Here is a 24,786-nt window from a genome sequence, read left to right on the forward strand (position 1 = left end):
ACCTAACTTCAGTATGATCTTTTTATTTTTGGCGATTTTGCAATAACTTGAAGATTTACTAAGTGAACCACAAAATTAACGCTAGACAATTTCCAATGATTGGGGCTGTTGACATCGTTTTTGAATTAAATTTTATAAATAGTATTGTTATTCATATATAAAACATGAAAACCTTTGGAATCTTTTGTTTTCAAACAAAATAACTAATATCTTTTTTCGACTAATTCAAGTTGATTAAAAATAACTTAATCTTTCTCTCTTAGATATCTGACCCGTAGATTAGCGAATGTTCTTCCCTCGCCTATCAATTTCTCTGTTTGTCCTTGATGTTTTTGTCTCTTGCCAGACCCCGAGAACTCGGCCATCTGACTTCATTACAGAAACAATTCGGACGTATTCGCTTGCTTCTGAAGAGTAAGGTTATTTTGACAGCTAATATCGCGGCAAACTCATAGCAATTTGGTACTGCTGGAAACAAAGCTATCGTTTTACAAGTATAATGGAGATGAATACGACCAAATTACCCAGCTGAGATTTGCCGACCAACGAGGGGCAACAGGAATTTGTATTGCTGCCATAAATCATCTAGTACAGAGCGAGAAACAGAAGACATTGGTCAATTGTAGTCTTCTCGTTGGGGTGCCAAAACATCTCTCTCTCTCTCTCTCTCTCTCTCTCTCTCTCTCTCTCTCTCTCTCTCTCTCTCTCAAAGAAAAGGAATTCACTAGATCTATAGGCAAGCAGAAGTCGTTGAATGCACCAATAGAGCATAAATTCTTAATTCCGATGACAAACCTATAGATAATAAAATACTTCATATTTTTGTTTTCTACGGTAGACAAAAGCCCAGCATCGTAAATTGATGCAAGTAGTAAGCCGCGACAAGGATCAATAAGGCTTGGTTTTTTACGATTAAGTACAAACGGATTAAAGTTCGCAGCAGGCTTTTAGTTGGCGATTTTTCTCATCTATCGGCTACTGTGTGGTACTTATTGAAAGAAGTCTTTTCCACCAAGGATATTATTTATTTCTTTATTTACCAAAAAAAAATCAATGCATGTTAGATTATTCGGTAAGGTGGGTCACCAGGAATCTTGCATTATACAACTTTGTATGGATCATGGGATGTTTAATTAGAAGCAACTTTTTTCAACAAAAGAAAAGAATCTAATTGAAAGGGACAACAAACAAACAAATGACAACATTACATTTTAAGGGCAACAATTCGGACTTAAAAACTGAATTGTTTCATGAACCCTTGGTTGTTGTTTTCGATATTACCTAGTTGTTTTAACGGTGTCGCACCGTACAATAAGCATCCCCTACCTAATATTTTATTTAACAAATCTATAAAATAAGATAAACCCATTTGGCATGCACACCTTCTGAAAGAATTTCATTATATGAATAATAATTTATCAGTGCATACTGAAGTTAGAGCCAATATCAAATATTGAGAATGTGCATTATCCGCAAAATTTATAATAGGTGTTACGGGGATGCAGGGCATAAAACTTGTCGTTAAGACATTTTTAAAAAGCATTCATTTGGCTTCCAAAGCGTCTGAAGACTGCTTTTTCTCTTTAAAAAATGATAATAACGAGATAATAGCAAACGAAAGTATTAAAGGAAAGTTTCACGCCCAGTTCATTATGATAAGCTTTTCATAGATTCCAAAGCTTTAATGGGGGACATTTAATTCAAAATTGATTAAAATTTAGAATTCAAGAAATTTTTGTCGTAAATTTAGAACTGCGGGGTTTTTAATGGTTAACTTCATGTCTTAGCCAATCTAGATCATCAACACATTTTCACCGGTGACGTAATAGGAGTGAAAAAAATATTACATACCCACATTAAATCCTCAGAAGTTTTGACAAGTTTTTTTCTGGTGTTGAATCACAATCCAAAGTTTTTGATATTCCAAATTCCAGACATTGAATTACATTGAATTATAGTGTGCCATTGCAGCAAGTAACCACGCTGTAGTTGTTTGTTATCAACACTTATTCCGGGGGGGGGGGGGGGGGGGGGCGGTTGTGGTGGCAATAGGGAAAGCCAAGGAACCTCGATATATCTTGATATAATTTCATATATGGAACAATCATGATTTCGTAAACTTTTGAATTCGAAGGAATGCTTGGGAGTGATTTTTTTTGTTTTGGGATTTTTTCTTTGTTTTTGTTGGTTATTTTGTTGTTGCTGTTTTTTGTGGCTTGTTTTTGTGTCTGTGGGGTGGGGGTGGTGGGGGATCGTAACTTACATGTATATAAGCATTTTTTTACTGTAATATTCAATAGTTTGTCTTTTGTTCAAGAATATACGTAAACTTAAAATTCACGAATTAATTAATCGCCTGTTGACCAGTCTTTTACAGGTTTGCATGTATACATGTATGCTACTGTTTGGTATTTTTAATACATGGCGTAAAGATCACATTAATTACTTTTGATACTACACTGTACAGAAAAAAATATACTAGTACATATACTTTACACTATATTCATACATATACATGCAGAATATTTTTCAAACTTTTTTCAAATGTTATTCACAAGTCTATAGTTTCAAATCGATAATTATCCAATGCAAAAAAAAAAAGAAAGGAAATAATATGTTTCAGATTTTTAACCTAAAATTTGTAATCAGGAAAAATAAAAACAACTTAGAACATATTAACGTTCAGAAAACACGAACTGCATATTAGAAAATTCTAATCTAGATGAATCATTTATACAAATGTTGCATTCAATTAAAATTATTTACGGAAAAATCAGGAAAAGCACATAAATAAACCACTTAAAACCCAAGAGGCCTTTCAAATATGAAAACACCTGCTTCAATTTCATAAAGAAGAAATGGCATTTTATACCGCAATGATAAAATGTTGGTATATACATCAACCCATTTATCTGTTATCTCACCAGAAGGCGAATCGCGTTATCAACGGAGTTTACCAAATATTTCAACACTTATAACGGGGCACAAGCAAATCCAAGCATCAGGTGCAAGTCTTGATCGGAAAGATTGGGGCTTAACGACCGAAAGAATATAAATATTTTATTCAAAACGCTGTAAATCGCGAAAATACATCCATTTTCCAGAACAACAAAGTTGTTGATTTTAAAAAAAATGAAAACAAGGTGTCTTAAGGTTTAACAAAATGACGTTGTTTCACAGCATTTTACTACATCGAGATATAAAAATACAAGACGTTTTTGTTTAATACAAACATGTGTGGTCCCCTAGTGTTACTTAGTTGTTGTGTGAACACAAGTTCCTTGATATAAGGTAATTATCTATATCCACAATTTTTTTGTCCGCTGAACTGAAAATATTTCTGACAGTGTGCTGCTTGTTTCTTGTTGTACAACTTATTACTATTAAGAACCGAAAACTTCGTCACTTGTTAAAAAAATGATATGCAACTGTTAATCGGATCATGGCTACACGAACTCTAATACACTTAACATAAGGAAATATCAAAATGCAAAACGGCGATGTCTTCAATCTATCCAGTAAACATCGCAAAGCCGATCGAACAAGATTCAGTTCATGAAATTACCAACACGGACTGACAGACGGACAAACACATGCAGGGTCTCTGATCAAAATATATTTGAAAAGGGCATTGATATACATGCACATGTATATAAGTGTGTCAAATGCCGGAAAATTACCTGCTGAAGCTCAAACGATTTATAAGCGAACCATTGGATTGTTTGCAAACAGAGAGGCAGACAGACAGTAAGCCAATACAACAGACAGAACTGCAGGTAAAGACATGGATAATTCTGTATGTTTTGGTATTTGAATTTTGGAAGCATAAAAATATAATTATCTAGGTTAGAAACCGAGTTTGTAATATTTCTTTAATATAATCTATAATGTGTAATGCAGGTTTTCGCCAAATATTATCAATCACATTTAAACTATAATTAAAAAGTATGATTTATAAGATTTCGACAGTAACACCTTTCTTCAGAGTAACAGGGGGCCTATTCAAACGCTGGTCGAAGTTCCAGATTCCAATACGAACGCTTTAAAAAAAATTGGTTTTCATTACTGAAGGTATTAGCATAATATTTCTACCTTTGATCCTGAAGAATTTGAGAAAGTGCAACCATAAAACTGATACTGTTTATTTAGAGTTTGAGCAAGATAGTTTGGTATTTGAAGTGAATTTGATGCCAATTACTGTCAAAACATTGGAGTTTTGTTGCAAAGAGAAGTGGGTGCTCATGTATGCGAGGATGCAATAAATATTTACCAACACTAAAATATGGCAAAACTCGCAAATATATCATTAAAAACAAATAAACAATGAATTTAATCTTTTCACAAGAAGAAGAAGAAGATGATGATGATAATAATGATGATGATGATGATGATGATGATGATGATGATGATAAAGCTCTCCATCTAGATGTGAAGGTTCGGTCAGTGTGAAAAAAATTGGATCTATTTTTGACAAAGCGCTCAAAGACACATGTACACCTCAGAAGTGGATTGTGTGTATAATTAGCAGAGACGTGATGTAAGAGTCGTGATTCTGTCTTTAAATCTGTAGCTTCTGGGTTTATTTTAATAGAAGTTCATAAAGAAACTTTAAAACTAAAAGAAAATTGCAAAGATGTGGACAAAAGTACTGGTTTTTTTTTTGTTCTATCTAAATCTCCACCCTCTTCTAAAAGAAATAGCCTTGTAATGTAGTCCAAAACTGGAGTGTGTATGACACGTGCTCATAAATGCTATCACCCAGGGGTATATCCAATTTTGTCGAGAGATTATCAATTCAATTACAATCAATATGCCACAGTCTTGATTTTGAGCACCTGCATTTCCCCACTATCATATATGAAAGATAATGTAGGTTTTTCTTTCTTTTACGAGGCATATGGTCTATTGTTTAATGAACAAAAATATCCAAAAGTTGGTTTTTTCTTAAAACGATTTTTGGTATTCGGTGTATGTCAGATCTCAGCGTGTTATTATTTGGTGCGAGATTACCAGATATTTTATTTTGGGGGTCCTGAAATTTCTCTTGCCACTTTACAATTTTACAGTTAATGTGAGTTTTTATGCCGCTGTTCGAATGTTTTGATAATCTATCGGACATCTTTAAGTGACCTTTTTGAACTGGATCAGATTATACAAAACGAAGTACTAGTATAAGAGTATACTCAAAGTTAGTGTAAGTAGATTACTAGCAATAGTTAAACATTGCATCCTAGGCTTAAAAATTTAGCAAAAGACATTGTTTATTAAACAACGTAAGAGGTTTGACAAAAGAAAACAAAAACAAAACACATGCTCTCTTTACGTACAATAAATAAACAAGAAAAACTAAAGGTAAGTTAACATATTTTCTATGAATGTACAAGTAATAAATCAAACTTATAAAACTCTTGAAAGTTTAGGCATTCAAGTATACTTAATGTGTATTCCAATTAAACAGATCAGCTTTGATAGATCTATTTTCAGCATGCGCGAATGTGTAACCATGAAATACAACTATGTATCAGTACGCCGTCGTGATTCACGATTGTAACTTTCAAAATGTCTATTATTAGAGATTGTGTTATTATTTCTGCTTTTATCTTTTTTTATCAAGAAAAAAGAAAAAAAAAACCATTTAAAACCATCCGCAACCTTTCCTTCATTGTTGAATTATAATGATAACCCCTTGCGTGCTCCAGGATTCATGCAGCGTAAGGTCTTAACAAATTGAATGTTAACAATTTTACGCGTATTCAACTAATTAACACTTTGCAGGATGCCAGCAGCATCGATTATCATTTTCTCCTGTTTATATTAACCTTGCCCTTGCTTGAAAAAATAACTATCAACACTGGTTTTTTCCCTATTATTCAAAATCCAAAACCATCGACCTTATAGCAACGTGTGGCGATAGTAAGAGTCAAGACGGATACAATTTAGAAATTATATTTTTCCCAAAGGAATTATAGACGAGGAATTGTGGGTATTTTCGATTTAAAAAATAAAACATCAAGGTCATAGACATTCAGTCTTCAAACTCTGAGAGTGTTTCTATTGTCAATCGGAACTCTTCGGATGTCAGTTAAAAAAAAATCTGTTTGGAACATCTTGGTATCAACCGAAAACGATCAACAATTTCAAGCATTTTGATGTACAGATTTTTTTCTTACAATGTGATAAATCAAACCGAAATTCCATTGACGACATTTTGTTGAAAAAAGTTGCGGGGTATTTTTTTTTTCATCTTTTATTAATGATTGGCATGTTACGTCAAAGATTCTGTTGCTGACGAGCAAGCCACAAGAGACGTCACAAGCAAAACAAACACATAATCGAAAAGACAAATAAACAAAATACAAAGCAATTAATTTTCAACTTTTTAATATTGAATGCTCTAAATGTCATTACAAAATCAATTTTAGTTGTCCTTTTTTATCCATGATTGATTGTATCTGTCAACGGGCAAAAGGATCTCTGATAGCAACAACGAGTTCAATGCGAAAAAAGACGCTTACTGTACAAAAAAATGAATCTCATTTTAGCCTTTAGAAAAAAACCCGATATCAAAATCCATTATGGTACGAAAATGGTACGAACACCTTGAAATCAAAGTGCTATAAATTGCTCAGATTTTTCCATTCTTCTAAAAAGAATTCAATTATCTCCCAATCCCTATGAACCAATTTACATATACAAATAGCGAATTGATGCAACAACATTAACAACGACGTAGCAAACTTTTCATCGTAGCTAATTGAAACTAATTTATGACTAATGATGAGTTCCCAAATCTGAGTGTTTGCATCATAATGATATCAGGCTTCAACATCTTAGTGGAAAGTACAGATATTAAAGACAAGAGGAATTTGACTGCGAAAAACGATAGGCTGTGTGTGAATATATAATTATATATTTCTTCGCACTCGGAAGGAATCTTGGCCAGCATCAATTTCATGTTAAAAAGTAATATCTTTTTTCCCCGGGAGATTTTCAAGACAAACTGGCTTATCAGGCTGCTGGGAGTGAACTCCGATGTCATAGAACCGTTGAGTGACACGAACGGCTGCTATATATCAGCAACTCGGAATAATCCGGAATAAAAAGGGAAAAGAATCCAATGCCTCAATCACTCCAAGACAAGATCTTGCATTTCACCTTCTGTTGAACCTATATCGTCTTACAGGTAATGTCATTTTTCATGTTTCTTGTGTCTCTGAAACATCCGGAACTGTTGGTGTTGATAGAATGAGCGACATTTTAACATCATTATCTTTTGTGAGTTTAACTTTTGGTATGTTTGCTTTTTTTCCTTCGTATGAATGTCAATAGATTTGTTTATTTCAGCAAATATGAAATATCTACTGCCATTTTCTTATCATAATAATCAAATATCGAAATTATATTAGTGAAACTGTTATATAATCAAATACGCGTGGGGTATTTGTTAAAGAGTCATTGCAAATCCAATAGGAGATTTCTCTTAACATTTTCACCAAAAAATTTGACACGTTTAATAAACGGTAATTAAGTATAAATAAATGGCATTATGCAGACTCTCTTTGGTAAATGAATATTTCCGACAACAACATTTTATAAAAAATGACTATGGTTTAATCTTATACTAACATAATAAACAAATATTATGTCTGTAGAACTTTAATACATGTACATTGTACATGTACAGGTACAAAATCGTATACATATTTTACTGGTAGTCTGTAGATTGTTCATATAAAATCTAAAAATAGTTGTATCGTTAAGTAAAAGTTCTGAATCATCTACGTAAATGTTGTTTTTTCGATCCACATCTCTCAAAGATTGCATCATTGGTGTGAGAACAGCAAATTGGCTAAGTCAAAATGTGCCAAAACGATAGCATTATGTTTCAAGTCTTTTTATTGTAAATGAGTCATGAAATAAATGAGTTTCGATTCGATGCATTTTGCATCACTTGTTTTTAAAAATACAAATTGATAGCTTATTTATATCTTTTTTGGAGGAGGTGTGTATACCATATTATATTTATACAGCGTGCTTAAAGATTGCACAACGTTCTCTTTAAGTAATAGAAAGCTTATTATATAATAGTTAGATCAGTCGGTTTAATTGTGATACATATGTAAACATTAACATTGTATTTAAATATTTTTTTTAAAAATCGTGTCAGCTACTATAAATTTACTGCACAACTCTCCCTTTAAACACTTATACAATTAGTGACAAAAATATAATTGCTTAATCATCGATCTTCGATTTTCAGTAAAATGTCGAGTTACTAAATTTGATTTAGAGAGCTTTTTTTGCATTAGCACTTAGTCTAGTGTAGCATGTACTACATATTCTGACTGGTCTTAGACAAAACTGCTCTTGTTTATAATAAAGCCCCTTTAAATCTCTCTTAAAAAATCTTCAGTTCTTTTTTGAGTGTTTGAAAATTATTTTTTTTTACAATAAAGTGTTGATATACATGTACAATAAAGTGTTGATAAACATGTACAATGTATAAAGCTTCTAGCTATTTATGGTAAGAAGCATCTAGGATATTTGGAAATTATAACTATAACTAAACAATGATAAGCATTTAGTTTTTTCCATAATGGTAGTGTAACACTTGCGAACATTGAAGATAAAAATACCCCGCCAATGCTTGTAAATGACATAATCGCAACCTTTATATATCAATAAAACAACAAGGAATCATTTTCTTATTTATACTCACACCATTTTTAGAAATCAGTCTCATATAGTGGCTTAAAGTGTGTAAATCGACGTTGTATAAGTGAGAATTAATATTACAGAGATAGAATAGTCTTGACACATTTCTCAATTTCGATCACGTCTACAAGGTTTTGCTTTTATTTTTAGCTTTTTAATCAGACTAGACAAGACCTTTAAAAACAGAAGAATTAAATTGTTTTAGATAGAGTATTAAAATACAATTGATTCTTTTTTTTATCATAAATTGTTATAAGACTAAAAATATATCAAATATTGTACTTTAAAGTGTTATAACCTCAATATCGTTAGATCTAGATTTATTTAAAAAAAAAAAACAACAAAAACAATTATAACTTTTTTATACAAGTCGTTACATAGATTTATTGACCCGATAAGAGTTTATCAACCCGGACTTCGTCCTCGGTCGAAATACTCTAACCAATTGTATAAACCATGTATTGACCCCTGTAAAAGGCTATAACTGTATAATATTGGCATTGGAAGAGCTTGTAGAATTGCATATATTTGGCAGTTGTGTTCATAAAGCATGTTTACAAGTGCCACTTAATTTGATATTTATAAATATTGCCACTGCTGACTTTAAACAACATATTAATTGATGGCATCAAATTCATAGCCTACACTAATGAAGAGACGTATGCAAAATAGAAATCAAATAAAGTATCGGAGAGTATTGAAACGTAAGTTTATTCAATTAAAGGGACATGGTCATTATTGGAGCTAGACGTTTTCAAATTTCATTATTCATTTTACATGATTTAAATGTTAAACTTAATTTGAATACCAGTCATCAAGTTTCAAGCGAGATAGAATGCTTACAGTTGTTTGCAGAGCATACATTAACAAGGATTTTGCCTTGTATTTGTTTGCATTTAGGCTTTTAGAAATATTACCGAAATGAAATGCATGTATTTAATGATACGTAGGTAATGAAATAGAAAAACATGCTTACAACACAAAGACATTTAGGCGCTGTATCGTGTTTCTAGTTCGATAGCTTTAAAATTTTGTTTCTCATATATAAGAAATGCCTTATTAAGCATTATAAACAATAAAAGGAAGAAAGGGACCATTTGAATTCCGGCTACAATTGTGACCATACCTCTTTAAAAACACAAATTATCGCTTTATCGGTTTCGAGAATTTATGTGATGGAAAAAATAACATTTTAAAATAAAATGTCCGGAGGCACCTCCTTGAAAAATTCAAATTTCTGAAATTTAAAAGTATTGAAATTGAAAATTTGAAAAAATGAATATGTTTGGCACCCCTCCCCCCTTTAAACTAATTTTCTGGATCCGCGCATGGAATGATATACTTTTAGATACTTGGGCATAGTATATTTATTATATATTTCTTTAATAAATAACATGCTACTATATCAACGTTTAGATTTCTTTAATGTTTCAGCCTAAATACTCAATTTATTGGATATGTACATGTGTAAACGTCAGACAGTTGAGAGGTGGTACTCCTCAAGTCAAAACTATTATAGCAAGGGAACTAGAGTAATTCATTATTATAGGATGCAACTGTGGACCTTAAATGTTTTAGTATTCAATAAAAGATCAACCATCGCAACTGAACACCTAATAATGTTGCTGTTAAGTCTAAGAAACGGAATGATGATCTTGATTTGTTTCATGAAAATCTGATCAAGTTTGCCCAAGAAAACAACTGTTACCTTTTAAGTATATTTATTTAGTCTTCATTTCTTTCAGTCAGTGTTGTCAAACAAATCTGAGAAGTTCAAAGTTATTGATTATTATTCACACTGAAAGGGAAATAACAAGAGGAATCAATTGATGGCATTGACATCGAGTGCATATTGCGTACATTTGATGAAATGATAGGAAATTGAAAAAAAAAAATCGAAAATCGTTTGTCTTTGTTAGAGGTGATCAATGGAAATGACCTTGCAACAGGTCAGCGTTCGGGGCCATGGCGATGAATGATTCGAAATCGAAAAATGGTTCAAATTCTGTACATGTTTGGCTGGTGTTTGTTTTTATGTTTTGATTCCTTCCTATAAGATCTCGATTTCGGTTAATGAAAAGATGTTTTCACTTCACTCCACTCCTATTGAGAAGAATTCATTTTCCCCACTGGTTCACTCCTCCGAATTTTTTTTGTTCTTGACTTATCTTCAGAGACGGTAAAATAGAAAATAAAAATAAATGATAGTTTAACTATCAAATATTTTGTGTCCGGTAATTTTCTCTCGTAACGCAATATCATAACGATTTGCTCTGTTTGTTATGAAACACCAAATGCAATATGGTATTTAAAACCGTTTACAATCCCCCCCCCCCCCCCGGGAGTATCTTGATTTAAATGAAGCATTACCAATAATCATAGAGTGCCATTTATATATTAACGTCGAGATGACCAAACCAGTACCGGCAAAAGTTAAATAATCAAAGTTCGAATAACTTTGCTAGAGAATACATAAAAAAATAATATTGAATTATAAGCTTTGAACCTAGATGATTTTTAATCATAATATTCTATCGAAAATGACGGACTTGGAAAAATGGTAGTGCATTTTATTTATCAAAAAATCAATAAGTAAATAAATGTTTTATATGTCATAGATTCTAGTTGCACAGTACGAGTGATAAAATATTTACAGAGCGCACTACGTGTAAATCACACGTACCTACATGTATATATCTATATTGCCTATACCAATACATAATATCTTGTTTTGTTTTTCTCATATAATTGGTTGTTCATTTTACTCATTCTTTTGCATACAATGAAGTAAATTGGCAGTGTAATAAAACATGTTTTCTGTCATCAAAACATACCTTTTTAATGTAATAATATTTATAAGAAGTTAAATCAATATAACATATTACATGTCCATAGTTTAATTTGCAATATATTTCGAAGAACCACAATTCATTTTAGTTTCAAACTTAAATAATTGGCTAGTAAATCCCATTCTTGAAATTTCTTGATTTTTTCTTCTCACATCCATTATTTTGATATCTAAAATGATCAATATTATTAGCAGCCAAAGTGTCTGTTATCTTTTATCCCTAAAACATTAGGCTGTTTGAGTCCTAGGCCTGTTAATAAGTCTTCTAATAAATTCTTCAATTTCATCGCCTATCTAGATGTTGAGTTCCCATCAATCTTATTCTGACAATTAAGCAGATAGAAAATTCACGATTCGAAATCAGGCTTAATATCAATACATTTGATACTGAAGAACTCAAGAGCCACAGTAAGAGAGAACCCTCAATGTGTGGAATTCAAATCAAGCTGAGAGAAAAGGCAAGATTGCATGTTTTGAAGAAATTGGAGATCATATTCAGTAGAATATTATCTTAACTGATGAACGTCATCGAACATTATTTCAACAAACTTTCGACTCATTCCAGAAATAAATTACTGTTTCTTTATCTTGACACGAAGGGGGAAAAGTTTCCCTCATTATTTTCAGGCTTTGTCTTCCATGACAATCGATCCCTTCTTATAAAGTTTTATTTAAATGTTTTGAATTTTCTAGTAAACGATATGATCCGGATAAGGTTGGGTTTTTTTTATTAGCGAATCTGTGAAACATCAATTTACTGTTCCGAATACAAAAAAGCAACTCACAAAGATAAGCGTCTTAATGCCGTTCTTATGAAAAAAATTCTGAGTACAAGGGCGTGTTATTCTCTGAGTGATAAGAAACTTGGAACTGTTTGACATAACAGCAAATACCGTAAGTATCTGCATGATATTAATTTGGCTTAAGAGTAAAAATCAAATATAACTGATTCAAGCATTTTCAAATTATTTGTTTATAGTTGTTTGGTTGAAAGATACAATGTCTTGTTTAAATAATTTTAAAGCTTCGATCCTCTATTGAAACAGCCCATCCCCCCCCCCCCCCCCTCCCGAAAAAAAAATTAAAGAAGAAAAGAAGGTGTTTGAATTCATTAGAAAATGGTTACTGATGCTGTCAAATTAAAACTATTTTATTCATGCATTTTGTTGACAAAGTGCACAAGATGTGCAAAATTTAGAACTTCCACAGTGTGAAACCAAAACTTGAATTAATCATTTATACCAAGATTGGGTGCAGAGCAAGACTACTAATAGAACGGCGTCGTGAATTCACGCTATCACACAGAAATCTGAGGGGGTTTTCCGAAAAGCATACGCACCCAAAAAATCTTGTGTTCTTTTGCTATGAGAAATGTCGTATTAATAGAAGCGGTATAATTTTAAGAAGTATTTCTGTCTAATTACAAACACGAGATTGAGTTTGATGATCTGATAAATATCCCGGGAAGAATTATATAATTCAGCTCCTACATTCTGTATTTCTGTGTGAAGTTTCATTAATGAACAATTATTTATAGACTTGGAGTTCCCCTTTCATCACAAAATTATAGACATGAAAAATATAAGCAGCTATTATTATTATTATTATTTTTTGTTGTTCTTTGTTGACATTAAGTTCAAAAGCTGTAGCATGATTTTATGAAAACTCTTTGAAAGACCAATCATAATCTGCAACGAATCTCAATCTAATTATAATTAGAATTGTAGATCCGCTCCTCTACAATACGCTATACACGTGTAGCGACGCACTTGAGCGGATCTAAGTATCTAATTCTAATTTTATAGACTGCAACGAATCTTAGATGTGGTGTGCAGGGGAAGGTCTCTTTTAGATTTTGATCGGCGAGTACGATAAATTAGGAAATCATTGAGAAAACATGCTGCTATGTCGGGTCACTTTGGGAGGTATTCAGTTTGAAAGATTTCTGTAAATGAGCCGTCTTATCTTCCCATTGCAGTCAGATGACGTAAACCTGATCCCTACAAATCAATTAACAGAACTGATACACATACGAAATCATCAAAATTCGAGATATGTTGATCAAATAAATAGCTGCGTTTTATCCCGCGTAAAAGACACTACACCCATTTTAAATTCCCTACCACGTGCGTACATGTTCGTCGCGTTTTCTGACATCGCCATATTTCATTTCAATATTGCAATTATCAGTGATGATTTTTTTTTTATCGGATTTGGAACTAGGTGGAGTAAGAATCAAAGATTTTGACAGTAACTCATTATCCTATCTGAAAAAGAATTATTGAAAGATCCAAAACTTAAAATAAAAAAAATATGGGCTGATATTTTCGAACATCAATCTAATGTTACATTTAACATTAATTTGCTTTTTCTTTTTTGTAAACTTTTAAAGATGCTTTACAGTTAATATAATTCTGATGTATCTTACACAAGTTTAGGTTAACCAAAATGAGCCAAATATTTCACGTTTTGATAAGCACAATTTACTATACGATAAACTGTGGATAAATCATATTTCACAGGAGGTTAATATACATGGATTTCATGGGCACCAAATCAGCAACGTTTTAAAAAATCTCAAAAAAAAAAAATTGTCACTGCTATAATAGATGAAGTTATTGACTTAAGTAGAACAGCTCATTCAGGACAACACCCTCTATTCAGTTTACTTTAAGAAATCTAGCTAAAGTCACCAAAGTTGACTCCCATCATAAGGAAGTTATGCTTTTTTTTCGTAAAGATAGTAATATATCAATTAATCTTTTTCATCAAAATGAACTTGATTTTAGGTATACGATTGAAATGCCACTCAATTTTAGCCATTCAATAGGGAAAAAGCTACAAAAAAATATGATTTTCAAGTCTTAATTTATATCTCTTAAGCTCTCTTTATTGCTCTTTTTAAAGTTCATGGATCTTTTTCCCCCAGCTCATGCAAGAACAAAATGTGAAGTACATCGACTCATGTAGAATATCAGATAGAAATGGTGTACATGTACAAAGATTAATAACACAAAATTATCTATACACGATATGACCTTACAGCGTATAGAACAATCCTTAAAGTACTCCACTTCTAAAAGTATCGTAGTGGAGGTATGGAATACATCAACATTAGACTGAAGACCGACCTTTTATTTCGGTTTGAAAATATGATCGAGTTATTTTCGTGCTTGATTCTACTTAGACCACACGTTAACTATGGTTCCCATGCACGCTGAGAACTGAGGAATGAAAAGATTAATCGTTTGATTTAATCAGCGTCTTAAATGCATTGTTATTAGGCAAACATAATTGCATACAAAAATTCGCAACAAAAACATCTTTAAAAATTCTTTATCGGCATTCAAGATTAAAGTAAATTCAATTTTGTCTGATATTTGTTTCAGAAAACAGTCCGTTATCTTTATTATTTTTCCCCTGTTATAACCTATTTTTCAGCATTTTCGTCACAAATTCACATCCAAATATCTCTGTTATTAAAAATGAAATATTGAATGGCGCTCTCATACGTAATCGCTTATCTCTAAACAAGAAAAACCATGAAAACGGCAAAACCCTCCAATAAAGTGAGTAGAATCGCCCTGGCGAACAATCTGGGGGTTTATCAGAGGCTACTGTGGCAAACATTCTCCAAGCCTTGCATTGAAACAGGTATCACTGGCGAGGTCCTGTTGGGAGTAGCAGTAGGTGCTATTACAAGGAATGCTTTCAGAGATCGCAACATTGGCATCAAATTCTTCGAGCGCTTCGGAGGTTTCACACAACTTCTGAAGCTTTGAATCCTGATTTGATGTGACATTTACTCATATCTCGTAGTTTTCTAACACACGCTTGGTGGTCAAGAGGGTGAGAAAAATATAGATCCGGGATCTTTTCTCCTCGATTTCTTTTTTTATTGCCAGTGTTAGATAGACATGGCTTATTCACACTATTTCTGTTCTTAACTGTTCACAAACGCTTTGTGTATACAAGTAGTTTATCGAGAGTGGAAGGATTTGTGTTGACATACTAGATCTGGAACTGTAAGTATCATATAGTTTAATGGATATATCGAGCTAAATTTTAATATCTTATTTGATTGATACATATATTATTGCCGTAGCACTTAGTATATAGATCTTATTATTAAAAGAATATGCTGTTTTGTATGTTTAATTTTTTTTAATTATCGCGGATAATCAAATAAAGTTTTTTTTTATCTAAGTAGTGAAAATAGCTTTATATAACACAAATGTGTTAATTCAACAAACACAAAAGTATTCCATATAACTAAACTTCTTTCACTGGATTGTGGAAATGTCAGATTTCCACAGTATGAAGCTATGTCATTCAGTCAACTGAGAGGAGCCCAAAGAGGTGACTGAAAGACATAACTTAGTCATTAGGTCACATTTCTGACCCTTCAGTAAAAATTCAGCTGACTGTATGGCACTGTTTTTTATGGTGGATTTCTAGGTAGACGATATCATAATTTTATCAACAACTTTATTAGGGGATTTTTTCTGTTAACAGCAAACGACTTCATAATAATATGATAGATTTTGACATTTATTTAAATTGCCTCAAAGTTTCCTTCCTATGAATTTACAGTATACCATTTTCCGTTATACATTTATGTGATACGAAAATACGCGTGAGTGACAACCTATCGACAAGCTCATACAGAGCACAACGGTATTTTACCTCATATACACACATATTTGTACATGATTTTTTTTCCTTCTAAATATGCACATACATGTGTTCATAGTTCCGGCTACATCTCTGAAGCGGGAAAAATCTTACTGTACTTAAGTGGGTCGTAGTTCGTACTTTTTATTTAAAATTTTTGTTGTATAAGGAACATCTCTAGTTTTAGAAGACTTCTTTCAATTAGTATAACATATGATTAATCATCAATTTCATATTGTCGGGAGTGTAAAGATGGTTTTGATATTTGTTTACAACAATTGCAAAACTATATCATTTCCTTTTTTTAATCGGATGTACTGAATGTAAGATAAGGACATGAATCACAACAGACTATTATATGTAATATATTTAGACTTATAATGTTGGTACTTAAGGTCAGACGACACGTTCGTCAATTTTATATAACTTTTTCCAGGAATTTGTTGATGGTTTACTACCATTTTGACAAGCGTTCTTGCAAACAATTAGGGTACCTTACCAGGCATTTCTGTAAAATACTAGAGTATGCAATTTCATATATAATCTTCTTGAAAATACACTTGAATTGCTGATATAAAAATAAATAAGGAATAAGGAATCATTCTTTGAGTATTATGAGGTGATAATTTTGGTCGGGGCGTGATCAAATCCAATAAAGCCCGAAGGGCTTTATGATAGATTTGATCACGCCCTGACCGAAATTATCACCTCATAATATTCAAAGCATGATTCCTTATTACTTATATTTATAAAATTTTAAACCATCATACGATTAAATATTTAAATATAAATAAGCAAACCCCGCTGGCGCCTCAATTTGGCTTTATGACTTATGTAGTACAAAATCGATACGTAGTGTTATCACAGGCAAACACACTGGAAAATGTAAATATATACATATACAGCACAACAAAATTCCATTTATTGGAACTCTATCTCGGCCAGGGCGGGGATTGAACTCATGACCTCTAGAACGTATACGCTTCTGGCAGTGAGCGGCCACGGTTCTAACCACTCGGCCATCTAGACACATAACCACATCAAATTAAATTTTAATCATTTTTAAAATAATTATAAAATAATTATTGATATTTTTTATTGGAACTCTTTATTACGAGGAGATACAAAAAAGATTCTTAAGGAACGTGTCGTCTGACCTTAAAATAGGTTTTGTCGTTTTGTCAGCTTGAAAAAAAATAACGTATAGGTGACTTTTCCTTCGAACATTTATATTTATGTCTGCCTTCCCGCGTTTATTCAGTTACAAGAAAGTCTAAACTATTTCAAAAAGAATTAGAAAAAATCCATTTTTTGAAGATTACGATGTGTTTAATATTCTTGCATTAGTGTACAATAACAATTACATTGATATATGCACTGTGCCTGTAGTTGGAATGATTTCCTTAATTTTGAGAGCAGTCAGAATGAATTACATTCATTCGCTTGAAAAACACTCCTGCCATATGTGTTATCTTTACCAATTAATGTACATATATTGTCACATTGACCTTTTGGGTCATAAATTCAAACTCCATGGTAACGTGTGCAAACAAATATATAAAAAGCTTATAGATAACAACTGCTGGTGTGTCTCAGGAAATCTGAAGGTTTGCAGCTTTCTTGTAGCTTTATAATTTTTTTCTTAAATTAATATTTGATGATCAATAACACAATTATAACAGTATCACATTTCAATGTTTATAAGCAGCAAAATTCTATCGTCATTGTATCCTGCTAACTATGTTTTAAAGTAAACTAATATATCTTTATCATACTATTTAACATTTAAAAAAATACAGTATGCACTGAAAAAGCATGTTACAAATACGATCAGATAGAATATGTATATATTTATAATTTGTAGACACTGTCTATGTTATGCAAAATCGTGCATTTCTTTCAGAAATGGGGCCAACGCCTGCAATTGATCAGATTACATTGGCGTTTGATGTCCCTCGATGTCGAAGATTAATTACTTTGCCAAATAAACATTCCTTTATATCGCTCTTATCTTCAAACTGATGTCAAGATTTTCATGATGAATGCTGCATGAAGCCAAATGATATATATTTTCTTTCTTAACTGATTTTTTTTTTTTGCTCTCTTGCATAGACTGCAGACTTTGATATTACTTTTGCATGTTCAAATTTGTAACCCAGAATTATGTAATTTTTAATGTTTTTTTTTCTAAATATTTTTTTTTGCTTCTTGAGTAGATACTGCTTGTCAGTTAGCGATTTACTCTGCATGCAACATATACTTCTGTCACGAAATGTCGTAGTGGTTGACATTTGCATGATCTTCACCTTTCATTTGCAAACTTTTTGTTTTATTTCCTTAAAATTTGTTTTGATAAGGAAATGTTAAATGCAAAAACATTTTTTTTTCAAAATGTCATCATTTGCGTAGGAAAGGTTCCAAAAAAAAACAAAACAAATTCATGTATATACGCAATCCATGCTACTATACGTGTATCTATATTCAAAATTTTATTTCTCAACTTCGGAATGAGAAAATTCTGATATTTTTTTTTTAAATGTAAGAAGGAAAAATAAATATTATCTTTTTGCTCACTTCACTGAATTTTGAAGTGAAATTGTTTTCAACAATTAGCATAATAATCATCAGACATAATAATGAAATAAAACCCAGACATAAAACTGACATCATCGGAAACGCAGGAGGATACAATTGGTTAAGGTTAAGGTTATCAACTAGATATAATGGCATTCTTTATTTTTTTTTTATTCAGGAAAAGAAAACAGAGTATATAATTTGAAATATTAAAAGATTAATTTTTAAATCCAGGAAAAGAAAACGGAGTATATATTTTAATTTGAAATATTAAAAGATTAAGTTTCTCTCTCTAAATACTCCAATATCATAACGATTCTGAACCAACCCAAAATGCTTTAGCATACGTAAATTTACGTACAAGTGTCTCTCGTGTAAATAATATATATCTCATATTAAAATACTCAGCAAGTGGCTGCAAGTAGAACAAAATGGTAAGCTGTTCCCTATTGTGGGCCACTAAGTTCACGAAATTGAAAAAAATAAATTTAAACAGTAATCGTCCCCTAAATACAGATATGACCTAATTTTCAACTGTATTTACAAATGTTAAGATATCGATACCCTCGCGGTGGTGATCATGGTATATGATACGCTTTTTTCTTCAGAGAAACCAGTTTATTGATGTTAACGAAGGAAGAGTGGCTCCCACTGCGTACAAACATTAAACGCTAAATAAAAAAGTATGATATTTAAAGATGTAGATATAGTAATAGTAGAGTTGATAGAAATCGGGAACTGTTGCGCAATGGTGTATATCTTTTAAGTTAATAATATCAAGATTGAAATTTGAAAAAGTATACAATGTTTAAGAATTTTAGTTTATTATTATTTTTACTATTTCGCTGATGATAATAATTGACTTTTGGAATACTTTTTAACTTCTCTCTTTTATTTAAAATAATTATTTCATACTTTTAATAATTTGGCATGGTTTAGAGAACGTACGGAGTAATGCTATCATGAGAAAAAAAAACCCGCACACAACAAAGAACTGTTGCAATAAACAATGCATAAAACTTCTGTGAAATAGTAAAGAGCCACTTGTAAAAGAGATAATGACTGAATCATATAATAACAAGACCAATTTAAAGTATTTCCTTACAAACAACAAAAGAAAAAAAAACACCAAAACCTGTCATTGTGAACATATATAACAATCATTTTGTTTTAAGAGTATCTGTCAAGGGACCATCACCAATTTTAATAACGTAACTTTAGTTTTTTTTTTTTTAGATAATGTGCAGAATATTCATTTTGGTGCCAAGCTGGCACTATTGCATCTGTCTAAATGTAGGTTTCAACAAAAAAAAATGAGTTTATTGATGTAAATTTGTCGAACCTAGTCGGTGATATATTTCACTTTAAAATTCCGAGGGTGAAATTGAATTAATAAAGCATATTAGAATTCGTATTGAAATTCAATATTCTCCTTACGAATAAGCTTGTAGTGCCATGGGATTTAACATCAAACACTTTAATGATTTTGCTTGATGGAAATACCTGTGTGGAAAAAAAATCTACAGGAACTACTACTATTGCTAACAAATAAAATTCGTATGACTTTTTATGAAAATAATTTTCCATTGGGTAAATATCTTCTTTTAGTGTGATTTTTATTTTTAATCTAATACTTTTAAAGATGAAAATCTCACTTTTTAAATCAGAAGCCGTAACAAAAACCCAAACAAACGTCGTTATACAATTTCTATGCAATTGTCTTTTACTTGACAAACATGTTCTTGAATATTTAGGAATTGGCTTTGTGGCTTAAATCTATTTCGATACAGATCAAACAATGCTTTACTTTTTATTATTTGTTAACTTTTAAATAAGTATAATATTTATTGTAAAAGCAAAATAATCAATCTTTTTTTTCCCTTTCAGGTGAAGTAACAACCAAATCATCAAGATGGATGACTACGACTTTTCTCACTATGACGTTGAAGACCTAAAAAACATGAACTCATCATATTATTACATGTTATTACATGATATGAATATGTCCGACATCTATCACCATTTGAATGGAACTTATGGAACATTTGATTATGAAAACGACTGTTCTAACCAGGCACATCCTCACACCCTTTTCACACAAGATTTACCCGGCTACCAGAAATTCTTTAACATTTTCCTCCCAACCGCCTGTGCTATAGGAATAGTTGGCATTGTGCTAACAGTTGTTGTTCTTGGAAGGAAGAATATGACCACATCCACGAATTCCTACCTAACAGCTTTGGCTATAGCTGACCTAGGGTTCCTCGTTTTTCTCGTCTCGAAGTTCTTCGGCTCGGAGGAAATGTCGGTGGAGGTTTATTACAAGTACTACTTTTATACAGGTACGATCGCACCAGTATTTGTGGAAACTTTTCTAATGGCGTCCGTCTGGTTGACTGTTGTGCTGGCTGTAGAACGGTACATTGCAATATGTCACCCCCTTAAGGCAATCGCAATCTGTACAGTTAACCGAGCGAGGCTGATAATAGCTGGTATATTTATTTTTTCCTTCATTATCCGAATACCCCGATTTTTCGAATTCAAATTAATGACCATGTCACATTGCGGCAAAGAATTAGTGCACATTATGCCGACAGAAATGGTCATGAGCAAATACTACACAAAAACATATCCTATCATCGTTGACTGTATAGTAGGCTGTGTATTACCATTGGTTGCTCTAGTTCTATTTAACATCAAACTCATACTGGAAATTGCAAAGTCCAGTAACTACCCCCGGTTCCATGACGTCAACATGCAAAACATGATTGCGCGGGAACAACTGAAAATCACTTTGATGCTCGTCGGCATCATTGTAGTTTTCTTTGTGTGTCAAGCTCCCATACTGGTTAGTTACACCGTGCGGCATATCTTGTCCTACACAGTGGCAAACCGTCAGCAACTCGAAATTTTCAACTTGGTCACACTCATTGCACTGAGTTTACTCACATTCAAATCGTCCGTCAATTTCATCGTCTACTGTTGGTTCAGTGAGAAATTCTGGAACACTTTTAAACGAGTGTTTTGTGGAAAGACCTGTCTGGACAGGCAAAAGTGTCCCAGAAAGCACCACACGCACACCGTGCATTCAGCGGACCAGAACGGGAGCACGAGCGTTCGAAAAGCTTCATACATGACAAAAGACACTATCTGTTGATATAGTGCTATCAATGTGGACCAAATGCTTTTCCATATCATATGTATATTCTCGGTGTTTTGAATTCCAAAATAAATATTTAGTAAACATATGAAAAGTTGAAATGAAGAAAACCACGTAACGTGCGGGATGGATGTTTGAAAAAAAAAACAACAACAACAATAGAGCCGTGTACGTGTATGTTGTTGCCTAGAAGAGTAATTTGTGACAATGGTTTTCGTTTTATGGAGAACTGTGTAATTGACTATGAAACCAGGCTTAACGCCTTTGTCGACTCATAAAACAGACTTTAAACTACATGTACGAAAAGCATGTCGGAAGGTTGTTTTTAGCTGTGAAAACAAGTCGTGGTTGTCTGTTATTATATCTACATGTACATATAGTTCCAGATATTCAAACATTGCATTGTCTCTTTGTTGTTTTCCCATGCCAGTGTTTGTACATTGCTCATTTCTACAAATTGTACATGTTTACCAAAGCATCTTTAAGTTGTTTAGTTCTTCATGAGGGCGTCACATCTGGGTTTTTTAGCTGCACTAATCTGAGAAAATTTAATTTCTGTGAAACGGAGATAATTTTAAAAAAAACAACCTTAATTATATCTTAACAGGTTTTTTTGTACAATTACAAAATGAAATGATATCAAATCCAAAATTGTGATACTAATATTGAGAATTTAAGAAAATAAACCAAACACAGCGGAACAACTGCATTATAATACGAAGATTGATTTCCTCTATACATGTATATATTTTACAGTTCTAAGCATTCGGTATTCTGAAAACGGGCATTTTATTACCAGTAACAAAGAATCGAGAGAATGTCCATTTGGAAGATGTATCTTATTGAACCTTAGGAAAACCATTCTTTGAATGTTACTGTTTTTGTGTACCTCCCTTTATGCCTTATAATTTTTGGATATACAACTTTGATACTGATGTTTCACACAAGGTCTTGTGACTTACGAACAAATCAAATTTAGAATCATTTTAACAAGAGCTTGGACTTTGGGTAGTTGTGTCAAACTGAATGTGACGTAGGCATGTCTATTTCATTGCTAGCCACTCGGCCATGGTTCTTCGAAATCAACAAAATCTGTCTGGCTTTTGAGCTAAGACTACGCAATTGGTGCATATTTCGCTTGAAACCGTGTCATTTTTAACTTGTTTTGACGCAAGAAATAGATAGCTAAGTCCTACTGAAAGTCCAAGGTCTTGTTAAAATGGTTCTAATGTTTCAATTACGCTGAATATATATTGAATAAGGTGAGTTCTTATTTATATCCTGCGTTCATGATCAACAAAAATTAAAAGTCAGAAATTTTGTTGCCGAGACCAAACCCTTGTTATTAGAAAAATACATGTATTATCGATTATATTATATTATATTCCAAAGAGAGACAAGACATCTGCCTTCTTTATTTCAATTTGATTAACTGACGTTCATCATACACTGATGAGAATTGTTGCTCATAAATATATTGGATGATTATCTCTATCAGCTTTGTTGTTATTTTGTTGATAATATAATTATGGAGACCAATATTTACTTATTTTGACGTGAAACTATTGATGAGAGAAATCTTTATAAGATTGAAGAATTCATCATTTTATTGACAATAAAGTTTGTGTGCATCAATCTATATGTCTTGTTTCTCGTTTATTGCTTTACATGCTACGTCATACAGAATTGTCTCATTTGCATTCATTTAGTATTTATGATCAAACGGAATTAAGACACGATTTGAGTTCAACTCTTTCAAAATGATTTTTTTTCATGTTTAATGTCTTTAATGGTCAATATCGATGTTTTTAATGCTATGTCAAAATTTGATAGTCAAATAATGAGTTAAAAGCGAGTTACGCAGGTTAGAATTCTTTGTTTTGTAAACAAAACTCAAGTCCTGTTTTTGTTTACATATGTGTTGTATTAGTTTTATTGGTATCATTTATGAACACATTGAATCGGTTTATTTTGTTTTCTACATGTTATATTTGTCAAAGACAAATACAGCAATTTTTTCACTTTACAGTATTTGTCAACAAATATAAAACTAGAGCTTTGTTAAGATAACAAAGACTTCTTTCTTATGTATCTCTGTAACTTGACTTCTATCTTTCACTAATTTTGGCCAATCATTCAATAAACAAATTTACAAGTAAACCATTTTATACTTAAAAATTAATTTTTTTTTAACCTAAAATCATGCCTAGGTCCCTTTATATCAGATTTGAAATACGGTAAAACAGGCCTATAACGAAGTGCCAGGGGCGGCCAAGTTTGCTTCGCTGTAAACGTTATTTGTTCTTATAATATCCGTCAAGTTAACAACATTTAATATAATCACGAGGAATGAAAATTACTTCGCTGTAAGCGTCAATGCATTGTAAGCGTGTTCGCTATAATCATTTTTTACTGTATACATTTGGAACCTCTTGAGTTCACTTTCAAATCGATTTTTGTCCGCAATTGAATACACTGAGAAATAATTGTAAATGTATCAATGTGTTTCTATTTTATATCTTATTTCATGGAAAAGAATACATAAAAATAGAGGCAGTACTTAACATTTTGTGTAAACTTGGCAAAAATAGTTAGTACATGTACCGCAAACACATGTAAATGTACATTGTACTTGAGTAGAAAGGAAATGATGAATGTCAATGTATACTACTAGTATGTGTGTAATTAAGAAACATCAAAATGAGTTGGATAAAGCTTTTTCTCTATATAAAATGACAATAAATGTTTTGATGATAATTTGTTTTTCTTGTCAGTTAATTGGATTATTGTGAGTTATGATATTAATAAGTATAGC

The 24,786-nt window shown here is 32.0% G+C and overlaps 1 protein-coding gene across 2 annotated transcripts; it reads left to right on the forward strand.

Annotated features, from left to right (window-relative positions):
* Positions 1-7,036: 7,036 nt before the first annotated feature.
* Positions 7,037-23,608, forward strand: LOC128158824 (FMRFamide receptor-like). Of its 2 annotated transcripts, none has more exons than XM_052821784.1 (2): positions 7,037-7,183; positions 20,699-23,608. In XM_052821784.1, the coding sequence occupies exon 2, from the start codon at positions 20,724-20,726 to the stop codon at positions 21,966-21,968; it is 1,245 nt and encodes a 414-aa protein (XP_052677744.1). In that variant the 5' UTR covers positions 7,037-7,183; positions 20,699-20,723; the 3' UTR covers positions 21,969-23,608. The 2 variants fall into 2 exon arrangements, with proteins under 2 accessions (XP_052677744.1, XP_052677743.1); XM_052821783.1 differs by lacking the exon at positions 7,037-7,183 and adding an exon at positions 14,981-15,588.
* The last annotated feature ends 1,178 nt before the right edge of the window (positions 23,609-24,786 follow it).

Source organism: Crassostrea angulata, chromosome 8, assembly GCF_025612915.1.
Source record: "Crassostrea angulata isolate pt1a10 chromosome 8, ASM2561291v2, whole genome shotgun sequence".
Lineage (NCBI taxonomy): Eukaryota > Metazoa > Mollusca > Bivalvia > Ostreida > Ostreidae > Magallana > Magallana angulata.